Below are 16642 nucleotides of genomic sequence, written 5' to 3'. Positions count from 1 at the left end.
CGATACTTTAATAATTTATTTCAGCTTATGAAGCTAATTAATAAATTGGAAAATCTTTAGAATTTAATGAATTATTATTCTTGCTTGTTAAGGAATTAATTGTTACTCCTGTGAATGAGGTTTACTTGATAAATTGGAAATTATTTGAATTGAGGGAATTTAATTAATATATTGAGAATTGTTACATTTGAAGGAAATTTGATTATTTCTGCTGATTAAATAGATTATTGTAAATTCTGTAAATCATGCTGATTTAAATATCCTAGTTTTATTTCAGTTATTATTATTGACCCTTAGTGAGTGTCAAAGTCGGTCATCTCGTCTCTACCACTTCGAGATTAGGCTTGATACTTACTGGATACACGTTGTTTACATACTCATACTACACTTGCTGCACTTTTTTGTGCAGGACCTGAGATAGGTACTAGTGGAGGACCTATCATCACATACCCACGTCATCCCGAGGCATAGTGGTGAGCTGCCTTTCTGAGCCGTTCTGCAGCTACCAGTGTCTCTTCTTATATTTACATTCTGTCTATTTCATTTCAGACAGTATTTGGAGTTTTGTATAATCTACTAGATGCTCATTCACTTGTGACACCAGGTCTTGGCACACACATTGGTAGAGTTTGTGTTTATATTTTCTTGGTTTTAAATTTTATCAATGTATATTTAATTTATTAGTTGGCTTGCCTAGCTGTAGTGTTGGGCGCCATCACGACCTACAGGTGAAATTGGGTCGTGACACTATATATGTATAGCGCAATTATATACCGCGCTATACATACATAAATAAACGGTCCCCTTCCTTCTTCTCCACATTCGAACCAGACGTCCCCCCCCCCCCCCAAAATTTCCTTCTAAAAAAATTATAGTGGACCCCACATGTCACATAAAAAGATAAGATTGTAGATCCCACATCCTAGCCAAGCCTTCTATTGTTGTGGTTTTCTCGTTTTGGGCTCAAATTTTCAATTCATCGACTTTCCGAAAAACATAAATCGAGGTATTCCGATTTAGTTTATGTCGAAACTCGTATAATAATGCATATTAGTTGTTTTGAATGTATTTTCATGTCGTTTTGTGTTTTTTTTGCGATTAAACTAGTATTTTTTTTTATCCGGACTAAGATATTAGTGTTTTGTGTTTGTTTTATGATTAAAATGTATTTATTGTTTTTATCTAGTTTAGATTATTTATTTGTTTAAAGACTAGTGCCCTTTTAGCGTAGTAAAATGTAGAGTCTTTTAGCGTAGAATCTCTGTAGTTTAAGTATCTTTTATACTGATAGATACAAAACAAATATACAAAATTATGAAAATATTAAAATTGACACACACAAGAACTCAGGATAGCTTGGTGCTACTGAGCCTCAAATATTGAGCCTGGAACCCATAGGTATATACTCTGTCTAATTAAATATGATAAAAATTAATTATTTAATTTACAAAACAAACATACAAAATTATGAAAATATTAAAATTGACACACACAAGAATTCAAGATAGCTTGGTGCTACTGGGCCTCAAATATCGAGCCTGGAACCCATAGGTATATACTCTGTCCAATTAAATATGATAAAAAATTAATTATTTAATTTACAAAACAAACATACAAAATTATGAAAATATTAAAATTGACACACACAAGAATTCAGGATAGCTTGGTGCTACTGGGCCTCAAATATCGAGCACGGAACCCATAGGTATATATACTCTGTCTAATTAAATATGATAAAAATTAATTATTTAATTTACAAAACAAACATACAAAATTATAAAAATATTAAAATTGACACACACAAGAATTCAAGATAGCTTGGTGCTACTGGGCCTCAAATATTGAGCCTGGAACCCATAGGTATATACTCTGTCCAATTAAATATTGTATAATTATAAAAATTAATTATTTAATTTATAAAACAAACATACAAAATTACAAAAATAATAAAATTGACACACATAAGAATTCAGGATAGCTTGGTGCTACTGGGCCTCAAATATCGAGCCTGGAACCCATAGATATATACTCTGTCCAATTAAATATTGTATAATTATAAAAAATAATTATTTAATTTACAGATCAAACATACAATTAATGTTGTTTAATTTACAGTAGACGACATGGACGTGCCGCCTATGCATCCCGGACCTGTCTCCGATGAGCTATTAGTGTTACAGGGCGATCATAGGTCCGCCTACGTATGGGAGGGAGAGTTACTGGCCCAGACTCTCCGCGCCAGGAGAGTGGACGACATGTGGGATCTTATGAAGGACAGAGATCTCCATCCCCGTGTAGTCCAGCGCCTGCGGGATATGGGCTTCTACAGGATTTTGGAGATCGGGCGGCTGCAGCTCGACTGGTCTTTGATCATGGCCCTGATAGAGCGGTGGCGACCGGAGACGCACACTTTCCACTTGCCCAATGTCGAGGCCACCCTCATGCTGCAGGACGTGGAGGTTTTATATGGGATGCATGTTGATGGACTGCCTATTGCACTGCCTTAGGCCATGAGAGAGATGACGCGTGGGCAGTATTTGGACATGCTGCAGCAGCTCATTGGTTTTAGGCCACAGGATGAGACTGCACACTCAGGGGGCCAGTCGCATGAGTTTGACAGTTATTCGACAGCATTTGGAGATATTGCACCCCGATATCACCGGGGAGAGAGATGATCTGCATATTCACCGGTATACGAGGTTGTTGCTGCTCCTTCTGTTTGGGGGGGTCTTGTTCCCGAACACTTCGGGGAACCTAGTCAGCTTGCGATTTCTTCATCATCTTCAGCTGCTAGATGATTTACCCCAGTACAACTGGGGTGTTGCTGTTCTCGCCTACTTGTACAGGCATCTGTGCCGGGTGAGCATGGGCACCGAGCATGACGTATGTAGATTTTTGCCACTTCTACAGGTGACAATATATTCGAATACTCTGTTCATTCCTTCCAATTCTATCTAGTCAAATTATTTCTTAAACTTTACGTCAACTTTGTATGGTAGGTTTGGGCCTGGGAGCGGTTCCTGCAGTTGCAGCCACCTCTACCACCATTACCTCCGGATGTACCACCTCCGTTTCTCCCTCTAGCTAGGAGGTGGGTTCTCTGGCGTGGATATGTACAAGATTACGAGGCTCGGCATAATCTCCCCCTTTGCAGGGATGTGTTGGACATGCTGGAGGGCGCACAGGTAAATGTGTACCTAAACTTACTTAGTATAGCTTCACATGTGTTGCGTTTACTCACATATTCTGTTGTTATTTGATAGTTCATCTGGACGCCATACAACGACGACTTGATAGGTGGCCTGCCCGATTATTGCTCGGCCGACCGACTGATTTGGAGCACTTCCGTCCCGCTCATGTGCCTCGATATTGTGGAGTATCATGCCACAGAGCGGGAACTTCGCTAGTTTGGCCGTCAGCAGTATATACCGAGGGGGCCTACATGGGAGGCCACACATTATCAGCGGGATGATCGTTCCAGGGCGGACGACGCATATGTAGCATGGCTAGAGGCGCATGTCCATACTTGGGATGACTGAGCCGACCTAATTCCCCCCCCCACAAATCCACACGGAGACTATTCAACTCTATATGCCCTGGTACCACCGCGTTACCCGACTTTTTATCAGGAATTCCATTCATCAAGCTGGCGGTCGGTACGTTCCATACGCCGGGCGGTACGAGGCCCTGGTATGTTTTCTGGTATTATTACTTATATAATTGTAACATAGTGTTCTGTAGTTTATATTTTATACGTTGTGCAGGCTATTGGCCTACATATAGTCTATCAGATGGGACTGCAGATGCAACAGCATGCCGGCGAGGGAGTTGCCGCTTTGCACGATTATGGTCGGCAGGTTGCAGAGGTGGCTGCCCGGACACTGCAACGAGCTCGAGAGGATCAGCGCTTGGGACATGACCCTACTTATGTAGCGCTAGAGCAGTACCAACGAGGTAGGGGTGCCCCACGAGGCAGGGGTGCCCCACGAGGCAGGGCTGCCGCACGGGGTCATGATGGGCGGTGAGGAGGTGGTTCCCAGTAAGGGGCGTTGAGGCCCCTATTGATGATGTTGATGCTGATCTATCGGGTGACCTACATGAGCCGGACGAGTATCCCACTAGCATGCCGTCATACAGCCTTGGGATGCAGCTCACTCCAGGGACTTAGCACGTGACCCCGTCAGGTCTGTTATTGATTACGGGCACGGACCTTACCGGAGAGGATTGGGAAGCATACTTCCAAGGGTCATCGACCGCTATTGAGGATCGGCCAACCCGAGATTTAGATAGTGGGCGCCGATTGAGTTATGGCTCATCATCACTGGCGTATGTATGTTTTTATTATTATTAAATTTAAATTTGTTTTTTCTTTTCTCATTTATTTGCCATAACTTTATTAATTTTCTTATTAAGGCTTCATCCCCGCCTGTCACGGAGGCCCATTTGTGCGATGTTGACATGGCTGCAATGGATGATTATATTCAGGAGCCCGACGAGACCATGGTAAGATAATTTAAATTATTGTGACTTAATATATACTTTCCTATACTGAGCTGACTTATTCTTCTGTAGGTTTCTGCTGGACCGACAGCCCATTCTACCGATCCTGCCAGCACCACTGATGATCATGCTGCAGCGCATCCTGCTATAAAGAGGCGTCGTGATGAGGATGATCCTGATAGCGTAGCCGGGCAGGATAGGATGCGCCTCAGGCCAGCGGCTGCATTGAAGCACACAGGCTGTGGGACACATTGATTTTTTTTTTGTATTTTATGTAAATATTATTTTATGTAAATAATAACAACAAGTTTTTATGTTTACATAATATGCGCATTATGTTTTTATTTCCCCGTTCCTTCTTTATTTTAATACTACAACACAAACATAAAACATAACAACTTAACATAATTTAAATTCAGTACAACTAATGAAAATACATGACACGGGAAACATAAAGATAAAGCAGTACACTCAACACATACATGTCATTGTTTAGTCATTGCCGCCCATTATTCTCTGCTCCAACCACTTAAATTTCTCTTCCATCTTATTTTTTTCTAATTCTGCCTCTTTCAGTTTCTCCTTCAACTCCGTAATTTCTCGTTTATATTCTTTTTCATATTCACACTATTTTAAGGTCAAATCATGAAGATACTGCAAAGATCGTTTGTAGCATTCCTACTTACAGGTTCATCAATCCATACCTCAAAATTGCAAAAAGGTTCGTCGGGAACCCTATAAAACTTGTTCACACATATCCAGTAGCGGCGTCCAACTTCACCATCATCCCAACAGTCATTCATCAAACATTTTTTGCCGCACTGGTACTTTGGTACATAAAGGCGTTCAGACATTTATTAAAGCGTTAAAAAAACCTTGCTTTTATGGAAAGTTTTGCTATTGGTTATTGTTAAGCACAGAAAATAACTAGAATGCGCCCGTTATTTATAGGCAAGGCAACACACATAACGTAGTATTTAACCGCGCTATATATATTCACATAACATAGTATTTAACCGTGCTATTCTTTACGTGTTAAAGATGATTACGGATACAAAATAACTTTTTCTCAGACGGGCAGCTTTTCAGTTCGACAAGACAATACACATAACGTAGTATTTAACCGCGATATATATATTTACATAACATAGTATTTAACCGCGCTATATATATTCATTAATTTACTCAACTGAAAAATATTAAATATCAATAAGATTTAACAACAATGGAAACATAATTTTATTTGATACATCTTGCAACATAAACAAAACAGCTACTTATTACAACATAAACTCATTGATAGTTGGGCACATTAGAAGAACACCCACCATGAGCTTGATTACCACCGCCACCCAAACCAGCCGAAGAACATTTTCGACGGTCGTGTCCTGTTTGCGAGCATATACCACATTTGCGTGCATAAACGGTATCGCTAACATCCATTTGGTTTCGTATACGCGTTCTCTTCTGCACCTGTATTCGACGCAAATAGTCCTTGTTACACACCATTTTAAATGGTTCCGGCGGCCAATAATGCTCAACACCCACTGGCTGCAACTGTCCACTATAGGTGTTTAAGTAAGCAACAACACTATATTGTTTATCAACGTAGTTGGTTGGCCCTAAACCTGTATATTGAAAGCACCTGATGGCATGTGAGCACAACATGTGGTAGATGGACCATTTCCCACAAGAGCATAACCTTCTAGATTCATTTATGGTATGTACATTATTCCCCCGATTTTGATGGATAGCTGTATCACTTCACTTACAAGTTGTAACGTGTTGACATTCCTTGATGGACATTATCTTGTTGGTGATGACTCCCGGATGGACCACCATGAACCAACACACCAGAACTACGCATATTCTAACTGGGCGTGGGTTCATAACTTGTAAAAGTCATATCTGGCCGGTATCCCCTGTGAAATATATGAGTGTTAATACAAATTCAATACAACAAAAATATACATCGTAACACTAAGGAAAATTGAAGTTTACCACTCGTCTTGTAGATTATGTAAAGCAGGAGATAAATTATTTCCTCACTCCTTATTCACCCCGTGGTGATAAGTTTAAATCAGGGCAAACTCTTTCATCCGGAACCTGTCCGGCAAAAACTGCTCCAGAATAACCACCCGATGATTGAGGGTTATCCCTACTATGAGCAACCTCATTATTGCGAATGTCTTCGACCTTGACGTACATTTCTAACATTTTTATCACAAGAAATTTCCGCTATTCATCCGGAGTCCTCAAAAAATCCCTCAAAATTTCATCATCGTCGATGTTAAACTGAGCGTAACAAGCAATCCCTTGAGTGACAGAATACAGATATCTTCCGGTTACTTTAAGTTTCACCGAACGTTTCCTCACGTTCATTTTATTACATAAACAACGATACCAATCTATCGTACTCCATTGTAAATGACAACTTAACATGACACTGTGGAGATAAACTATAGCTCACAGAGTTATTCGCCACCACAACTTTACCCCCCCAATATAATGAAACCCTTACTTTTCGCTCTTCGGACATTATGAAAAAATGCTTGAGAATTTAACAAGAAGAAAAATTTGAACGAGAGTTAGGAATATTTTTGAATGGATTTTTATAAAATCCTAACACCTTTAAATACGGCAATGCCTAGCTCGGTGGGCTGAAATTTTTTAGGTATAGCGCTCTTTTAAAGAGCGCTATACCCATTTGAATTATTGTTATATTAGTTAAACGTAAGAGACTTATTGGTGGGCCCACAAAACAGGTATATCGCGGTTATATACCGCGCTATGTATATAACGCAGTTTAAAAGAGCGTTATATATATATATATATATAGAGCACTCTTTTATTTTAACGGTTAAAACTCTGTTAAAGTATAGTGTTCTTTAAAAGAACGCTATATATAAAATATATATATTATTTTAAATATATATTTTTGTCACACTTATCCAAAAGAGTCACAAATGGATTCTGGACTCGTGATTTGTCCACGTAAAAACAAATGTACCGTACTTGTATACGACGACAACATAACAATAACAAGATAACAAAGAGCACCAGCTCTCAATCAAATAGTTTCAGAGCATTTTTTTTGACCAAATCCAAACAAACAAAACATAAATAAATAAAAAAAGAAGAAAAGAATAAAATCAGAGTGGAAATGTGGCCATAAAGCAAGCAGAAGAAAAAGAGAAGCTTTCGCCTGTAACTTTGGTCTTTCCAAGTTGGACATTTTCTCTACCTTGCTTGTTAATCTTTAATTCTTTATTACTATTATTCAGTCAACATTTCGGCTTAAAGGCTAAGTTAATTGGCACCGAAAATAAAAAGCTTCACTAGTCGCTTTCCTCTTTCTCCACTTCTATTTAAAGATTCCACTATTAGACTCTTTCTTACCTACTTGCCTTAAATTTCTTGTTTATTAAGGCCCCCACAATTTTCTCTCTTTCAGTTTTATTATTAGATCCGTTATTTGCTCCAATTTTGGTTGAGAAAGTTTCGATTTTGGTGGGGTTTTAGTCGGTTTTCTAGTTATTTGCTAGATTTTTTTTTTTGATTTCGTTTTGTTCATTCAAGTTTGAGCTTTGGGGTTCTCACTTCTGATGATTTATTTCAACTTAAGTAATAAGATTTTAACATTTAATCCCTCATTTTCCTACTCAATTTCATCAATTTTTCTTAAATCTGATTTTTTCTTCATAAATTGTCTCAATTGTTTCCGTTTTCGTTTAAAAATTTGATCTTTAAGCTATTCGGGGTCATTTCTCTTTTTGTGGTGGGCTAAAATGGGGGATCGTTTGAGGTCAGCATCATTGGAGGATTTGCCAGTACATTTGATTCTTGAAATATTGATGTCAGGTCGATTAGGTGCTATTGATTTAATATGTTTGGAGCTAACTTCAAGGACTTTTAGGGGAACCCACAGTTTGGTTCCTCAAAAGTTTAAGTCTTTGGTAGATTATGCTGTGTTTCAGCTTTGTTGGATGCATCCTTTTTATGCCTCTCTGCATTGTGATGCTCAGAAAGAGCTGCTCGGACGCTGTAATGACAATTGGAAGCGCCTTTTGAGGTTCTTGCAAGGGTTGGAACAGTCCTCTGATACGGTTGTAACCTCTGCAGGCAATGTACTATTTCTTGGAAAACTATAATAATTCATTAGCTTAAGTGTCACTTCCTTGGAATTAATGCTGTTTTCCTATTCTGGACTAATAAATATATAGATGGAATATTAATTATCAAAGTACACACACACATAGGCATACAGATACAGGCATATGGATGGATGAAATTTTTTTGTTGATAACCGTGATGTATGGGCAAGCTTGCGCGCACTTCGACTCCACGGAATACTTGTTACCTCCCGCCCGGTAACTTTGTCCACCAAGACTTGGACGGATGGGAAGAGGCCACCTATTGTTTTTTGCCTTCGTTGGGATTTGGACTTGAGACTTCATGGTTTTCAATTCCCATTATTGACCACTGGGCCACACTCTTGGGTGCATGGATCGATGTATGTTTTAAGAAACTAGTTTTATGTTAGTCAGATATGCTTGTGGAAGGAGTACATGATTTCTCTGCTTCAGATATAGCTGTTAAAAGTAGGTGCATTTGTGTCTGAAGGGTGTCCTTTTAGTTTGGTTAGAGACTTGTATGCAAGGTTTAGATAAATTATTTAGTGGTGTAAATAAATTGGACTGAATAGAACGGAATGGATATAGATGAATCATAGAGCCGATCTCACTATTTTATGTTTGAGGATTAGTTGGATTGACTGATTGATTTCTATCTTTCTTAGTTTAATATCTTGAGATTTTAGTTAATCAGTTTTCTAGGATAATATTGGGCGGGGACTTCATCTATTGTGGTTACTTACTGTAACGTGTTGTTGGCAGATGCAAATTAGGAGTGGCAGGTATCACACATTGCTAATCAAAGGATCAAAAGTATACTCTTGTGGTTCCAGTTTATGTGGCGTCCTTGGTCATGGGCCTGAAACAACTCAGTGTGTGGAATTTACTCGAATTAGTTTTCCTCTTCCCGTGCAAGTCGCCCAAGTTTCAGCTTCTCATAATCATGCTGCTTTTGTCACAGGGTCTGGACAGGTTAGAAAACTGTCATATATCATCAACTTTTCCTATTTCTATTACGGCAATTTACCTTGTCTGTGCACTTTGTTTCTTGCATGCATGATAAGTAAAGATTACTCTGATTCTTTTTTCTTGCTGAGTATAAAACTAAATGTAGAGCTAGATATAATATCTTCATGGTTAATATGTTTGCTTAAGGGTGGTTTAATTATACCGAACCTGTTTGCCTCAAATAATGACTTTTGTGTGTGTTTCATGTTATGTTGTTTGTGGCAAGTTTATCTACTCTGTTAACCATAGTGTCTTTTTACCTAGTTTGCTCTCCATTTTGATGCCTCTCTCTGCCCAGAGAGAATGAAAAGAAAGAGATTTAATTTAGAGGGAAGAAACTATGAGAGTTGAGGATAAATCTCCTACATTATTCTAACGACCAAAGAATAAAAAGGAGAAAAAAGGAAAACAGAAATATAGAAAGAGAACCTTTTCCCGGATTGGTATCCCTCGCAATGAGAAAACTCTTAATTTTCCTATTTCTTAGAAATCCCTTTACCGCAGTAGGTTGCATAAGCTGCTTATCTTAGCTGATGTCCTATATGATCCTCAAGTAATTACGAGGCACATATGGAATGAAGTAACCTTCACCAGTATTAGACAAGTGTCTCCTTGTAACAATTAAACTACCCTTGAACAAACATATTAACCTTGAAGGCAGATATTCTCTTTAGCCATGAGTGATTGGTCTATGTTACTTGTCTATCAAAAAAAATAAAAAAAGAACATGCTGTGGCTCTTCCATTTAATTTGTATTGTTTCTTGAATGTTCATCGCCCGTACAATGTTTGTTACATACTCTTATGTTTTTGTTTTAAATCCTTAAAGAGCATTTTAGCTGGAGAATCTTTTTCTCTGTTGGAGATATGCTAAAAGCTGGCGTTTTATCTTTTGCTACAATAAATAAAATATATAGTATAGGAATGAATGTTCTATCATTCACGAGGTTTAAAATTCTTGGTGTAGGTGTTCACATGTGGCGACAACTCTGCATACTGTTGTGGGCATATAGACACCGGACGCCCAATCTTCAGGCCTAGGATGGTTGAAGCATTGAAAAACATTCGTTGCAAGCAGGTAAATTTCTTTTTATATGTCAACCAACTAATTGAAGAGATTACCTCGTTACAGGGATAGAGGTTCGAATTCTAGACATTGTTTACAACTAAATTGCCACAAGGATAACAAAGAAGATCAGGAGATCCCCAGTTCTAGAATAATTTGGGAAGAAACATTTAACGATTAAAATAAAAAGTCGATCATTTAATTCTGCTAGACCAATTTGGGAATAAATGATACTCTTTCATGATTTTTTTCCTGATAAGTTGAAGTATGATAGTGCTTCAAGATTTACTCTTTTTTTGGAGGAGATGGGAAAGAAAAATGATGTGACAATTTGAATGTCTTTTTCCTTTGCTGCAAATCTGATTTGAAATATTTGCAACTTAAAGTCATGAAACTAGGAGGATATCAGTAACTGTCAGGAATCTGTGGTCTTCTCTTATCAAGTCCAGCTACAAAAAATATGGAGAATGGAAGGATGAGTAATAGACAAATAAAGCAATGTTATTATAGGGAAAAATGTTTGTCCTTTTATCCATTTTTGAGGTTTATGAAATAGCCAGAACGATGTCACAGTTTACGTCCATTTATTTATCTAATTGGTCTGAATTGCTGGTTCAGACTTGGTCTCCTGTTTGACCAAATCACTCTAGGATTTGTGACTCATTTTTCGTTAACTCTTTCTATATTATCAAAAGTGTTTTTGGTCTAATTTCTAATCAAGTCTTACTAAATTGATTACAATCTTGTCATACTTGCTATATGCAGTCTTCAAAGATTTGAAATAAGCCTTTATATCCTTGTCTCGTTGTCATCAGAACTTGGCTAGATAAGCTAAGCTGATAGGTTAAAGATCAACATGATTATCCACACTATTGGTTGAGTTAGCACGATGTTAAAGGTTATAGTATCCCACCAGGCTAGGCACTTCTTTTTGTTTTTGCTTTTTTGTCTATCTTAACTATTTGTTACTTTCCAACATTGAGCTACTCAAAAGTTAGTCATAAAGTGGCATTGGTTATATTTTTGGGCCCTCTCTTAAGATAAATTTACATAATTTGAACTGTTTTTTGTATTTTTTTGTAATTTGACCAAGATAAAATATTGGGACACAGGTAATAAATGTTAGTTTATATCAAAAGACAAACAATGGATCATTCACAATTAAGATACAAATTGGAAACATAATAGTTTTAGCCTTTGTTTAAGGAGCCATGGGGGTAAATCCCATTTTGGTTCCTGAGATACTTCGAGTCGCACTCCTAGCCTACATTATCTGAAATGGCCTTTTTTGCCCAAATTTGAAGAATTCTTTACAACTGAACAGATACCTTCAAAATCTTTGGGTTTTGAGGGAGGTTCAATAATTTAACGAGAAAAATAAGAAAATGTGATATGCCTTAACCAGAGAATAAAGGAGAAATTCAGGGAACAGCCCAAAACAGGGACTGACACACCTTTGTGCTTTTTTGCTTGTAACCATACTCATAACAAAATTGATTAAAAAAGTGGGATAATAAAAACTAGAAACTAAAGTAGGAAAAAAAGGAAAAAGAAAAAATTGAGCACTCTGCCACCCATACACTCCCTTAGTGTCTCCTAAACCCGTCGGTTGGCTTGACTGCTGCCGTCTGTCCTCCGGCCAGCCCTGCCATCGTCTAACCTAGTCATCCCAGCCCTGCCAATCCCAAACCTTGCCAATCCTCACTCTTCAACACACTCCCCCCCCCCCCAAAATCCTGCCCCACCATCCATCCCGACATGACAATGGGACATCCTTTCTCTTCTCTATCAGAAGCTTGCATACTTTCCCTTCACCATCCAAATTCCCACCTGACGTATTTACCTTTTTGCTCCTATGTTTAGTTGCAGTAAATTTTGTGCCATTTTCTTCAAATGCTTTTGACAAAAATGGTTCAACAAGCTACTCTTGAATAGATGAAGGCTAAAAGTGAAACCAAAGGTATTATAAGATCCAAAATCAGAAGGACCCTATATAACAAGGATAAATACTCTTTTTTCCCGTATGACTATGAAAAGGGAAAAACAGATTAAGTTGGAAATGGACAACACCTACAAAATGTCTAACTAATTTTAATTGCAAATTGGGAGAACCATTGTTTAGGAACTAATGCCGAGCCAGTCAGTTCTGAGCGATGTGAATGTGATGCTCTTCTGCATTTTGTCTTTGTCTGGAAATATTTCTGGTCTTTTGTCTTTAAAGTTGGGCTAATTTCTTTAGTATCTTAAAGAACTAATAAACATTAAAATGCCAAATTACGGATACAACGGGTTCCAGTCATCACCTAATGAATTGATCCAATGTCCAATTTGGTGTAATAAAAGTTTGAGCCATTTTGAATTGTCCTTAACCAATGGGCACTTCAATTTTGTGCTATGTAAAATTGCATAGAAAGAAAAGCAATAAGCACTCCACTGCAATTTCTCTATTAACATCGCCCAATAGAAGAAGCATGTATACTTGCAATTTTAAGTTTTAAATTTTACACGCTTGAATCTTTTCCAGTTGTGCCATTTGTTAACGAAGGTATAAACTGGTGCTTCTACACACCAAAGGTTCTCATACACTGTTAACTTCTATCTTGAATACTACAATTCTCACTACTGTTGGAACTGGTTCAGGTTGCTGTAGGTCTCAGTTTTACTATGTTTCTCACAAGGCAAGGTCATGTTTACACATGTGGAACAAATTCACTTGGTCAACTTGGTCATGGTGACACAATGGATAGGCCAACACCGACTTGTGTAGAACTACTGGCATCTATTGGTTCTGTAGTTCAGGTTGCTGCTGGTCCTAGTTATGCACTTGCAGTTTGTGATGATGGGACACTCCACTCTTTTGGTTCGGGTACTAATTTCTGCCTTGGTCACGGAGAACAGCACAATGAACTTCAGCCACGTGCAATACAGTTGTTTAGCAGGCAGGGCATTTATGTGGCTCGTGTTTCTGCTGGCGATGAGCATGTTGTGGCACTAGATTCCACTGGATATGTAAGTCATTGTACCTTAAATCACAATAACAACAACAACAACAAACCCACTGCAATCCCACAAGTGGGGTCTGGGGAGGGTAGTGTGTACGTAGACCTGACCCCTACCTTATGAGGGTAGAGACGGTGTTTCCGATAGACCCTCGACTCAGGAACAGAAAAGGGAGCAATAAACAAACAATAGCAACAACAATGTAATGTGACAACGAAAGCAAATTGCCATGTAATAACAAAGATCTAGGGATAGGAAAATATAAGAATAGTGCCAATACTACAAGTAAGAATAACACACTGTGTATCAACAAGGAACTAGGAATAGTAAAACTAAGACTAGTATTAATACTCCTGGTGAGACTAGGAAAAACTCACGACTACCTGTCAACCTACAATCCTAATACACGACCTCCACACCTTCCTATCGATGGTCATGCCCTCGGTAAGCTGAAGTCGTGTCATGTCCTACCTAATCACGTGTACCTAAAATCACATGATAGTTTAATTTCATTTGATCAAAGCTAAAATTTAATTGACTTATCACTAAAACCCAAAAAAGGAAGTTGCTAATTGACTTAATCTTCGGTGATTGCAGGTGTATACTTGGGGGAAAGGTTACTGTGGTGCATTGGGGCATGGAGATGAGATTGATAAGACGACTCCATCACTCTTGACCAGCCTTAAGAGCCAACTAGCTGTTCAGGTCTGGCATTCTCTTACATTTGCAAGTATATTACAAGATCAGCATGGCTATGGCACGGCTTAGCAATATGAAATATCTCTTACTAGTGTGAAACACGAGTAATAACTAAATGGCTATTAGGACAATAAGTAATTCAAGGATTGTCAAGTAAACAACAGTGCCTTGGCCTAGCTTTATTTTTCTTCCCAGTCTTCCCCTTTCCCCCCTTTTTAAATCATTGACCTCTATTGAATTTATTGATTGTGGTAGGTATGTGCAAGTAAGAGGAAAACTTTTGTCCTGGTGGAGGACGGTTCTGTTTATGGCTTTGGCTGGATGGGTTTTGGGAGCCTCGGGTTCCTTGATAGAGGAGCATCAGATAAAGTTTTGAGGCCCCGGATCGTCGAGAGTTTGAGATCTCACCACATATCTCAAATTAGCACTGGCTTATACCACACTGTTGTTGTCACAAACCGTGGACGAGTTTTCGGATTTGGAGACAATGAAAGAGCCCAACTCGGGCATGATGCACTTAGGGGATGCCTTAAACCTACTGAAATCTTTATGGAAAAATCGTGAATGAAGCTGAGGCATAAGAATAATTTCCAACTTGACATAAAAATATTTTGCTGATCTTTTACTCATTTCTTGTTCAGTTTTAGGTTAGTGCTTGATATTGTGTAAAGACATCCTTGACCTGGGAATAATAGTATTGTTAAGGCTTGAACCTTTTGTTTACCAGTTGAAAATTGGGCAGGAACGGGAAGTTTGGTAAGGTATACTAGTTTGGAACTCTTTTATTTGCACAAAAACAAAATTTTCTTCTACGAGGAGTTTTCAGGCGCTGTTGCATAAGTTAGCCAAAAGTAAAGATATGATTTCATAGACATGGAACACACACAACTCTCAATATGCAAGGTGAGTAGGACAAGTGGAGTAGAGTTTTCTTAGGGCCCGTTTGGCCGTAATAATTTTTTCACTTTCTATTGGAATCGGTGTTTAAGCATGAAAATTTAAATTTCACTTGAAGTTGAATTTTGAAAATTTAAATTTCACTTCAAATCACTCACAAAAATTCAATAACAGTTTCAAATTGTATTCATATTCAAACACGACTCCAATTGTCGAGCAGGAGTCTAAGGAGTTTGGGAAATGATAAATTTTCCGCAAGTACTTCTCACATTCATGCCTAGGAATCTAGAGATTAAAGAAGATATCCTTTAGGCCCTTATAGAGATGCAGAGGGAGAGCTGCTGTAGAATGCCAATAAATCAGGTGACTTTGATATATTGGCAAGGTAAGCTATAATGTGAATTTAAACTAACCCTTCAAAGAAAGAAAGATCCACTAATGATTAAAGAAAGTTAAGATTTCCCATGAACTGAACAAGTCCTTAGGTCAATAGCAATAATTTCTACACCCTGAAAAAGGAACTGATTCAAATCATATATACAAAGTCATGAAATATATGTCTTTTATTATTTTATCTTCTTTGATTTTATATTAATTAACATGAAATATATGCATGTGTAATTTTTTCTAGATGCACGTAGGTTAAAGGTGGATAAAGACTAGTATTTTGATATATATCCACAACAACCTTTCTTCATCCTAGATACAAGGAGTAGAACACTACGAATGTTTATTGACTCTAAATGTTCACAAAAAACTTTTGACTTGTTAGCAAATGTCACAATGAGGCAGGAGAATGATACTCAATGGATAAAAACTCGATGCTAATGATGTCAAGGGCGGCGTCACTGGAGAGTGTTGAAAGAGGTGAGAATTGGAAGAATGAGGAAATATATATATATATATATATATATATATATATATATATATATTCACCACCAATTGTGAAGGGTACAACATTTGATGAAGATTTCTGTGATAATTAGTTTATTTTTAGTGTTAGTAACTTTAAGGGCTTATAAGTCATTTTAATCAACAATTCTTTATCAACGACTGCTTATTTTAAGTTCCAGCACTTTCATCCAGAAACGTAGTTGATTATTTATAAAACTAGTTTCAGTTCTTAGAATTTTTTTTTTTTAGTACTTGGTGATTAAAAGCTGCTTTGGTAGGACGATGAGCTTTTTTCAACAAAAGTGACCTTTCAATATAAAGCGAATACTCCTCTTATTAAGTGAAAAAAGTATATAAATCTGACATTTCTGATATAGCTTATCAAATTTTATTGTTTCATATAAGAGTATGCACAATTATAAGTTAAAAGCAACTTGTATAGTAAA

At 37.7% G+C, this 16642-nt stretch overlaps 1 protein-coding gene across 1 annotated transcript; it reads left to right on the top strand.

The window, feature by feature from the left end:
- The first annotated feature begins 7572 nt into the window (after positions 1-7572).
- On the top strand, positions 7573-15112 carry LOC107797102 (ultraviolet-B receptor UVR8). Its single transcript, XM_016619964.2, has 6 exons — positions 7573-8627; positions 9396-9605; positions 10608-10718; positions 13347-13715; positions 14304-14411; positions 14661-15112. Exons 1-6 carry the CDS (start codon positions 8289-8291, stop codon positions 14967-14969), a joined length of 1446 nt encoding a protein of 481 aa, XP_016475450.1. The 5' UTR covers positions 7573-8288; the 3' UTR covers positions 14970-15112.
- Positions 15113-16642: the final 1530 nt, after the last annotated feature.

This window comes from Nicotiana tabacum, chromosome 2 (assembly GCF_000715075.1).
Source record: "Nicotiana tabacum cultivar K326 chromosome 2, ASM71507v2, whole genome shotgun sequence".
Lineage (NCBI taxonomy): Eukaryota > Viridiplantae > Streptophyta > Magnoliopsida > Solanales > Solanaceae > Nicotiana > Nicotiana tabacum.
Note: the sequence above shows the minus strand (reverse complement) of the source record. Positions and strands in the feature narration are given on the sequence as shown.

Coding starts and splice junctions, on each gene's coding strand:
- LOC107797102 (XM_016619964.2), top strand. CDS start 8,289: ATGGGGGATCGTTTGAGGTCAGCATCATTGGAGGATTTGCCAGTACAT. Junction 9,606..10,607: donor TTGTCACAGGGTCTGGACAG/GTTAGAAAACTG, acceptor TTCTTGGTGTAG/GTGTTCACATGTGGCGACAA. Junction 14,412..14,660: donor AGAGCCAACTAGCTGTTCAG/GTCTGGCATTCT, acceptor TGATTGTGGTAG/GTATGTGCAAGTAAGAGGAA.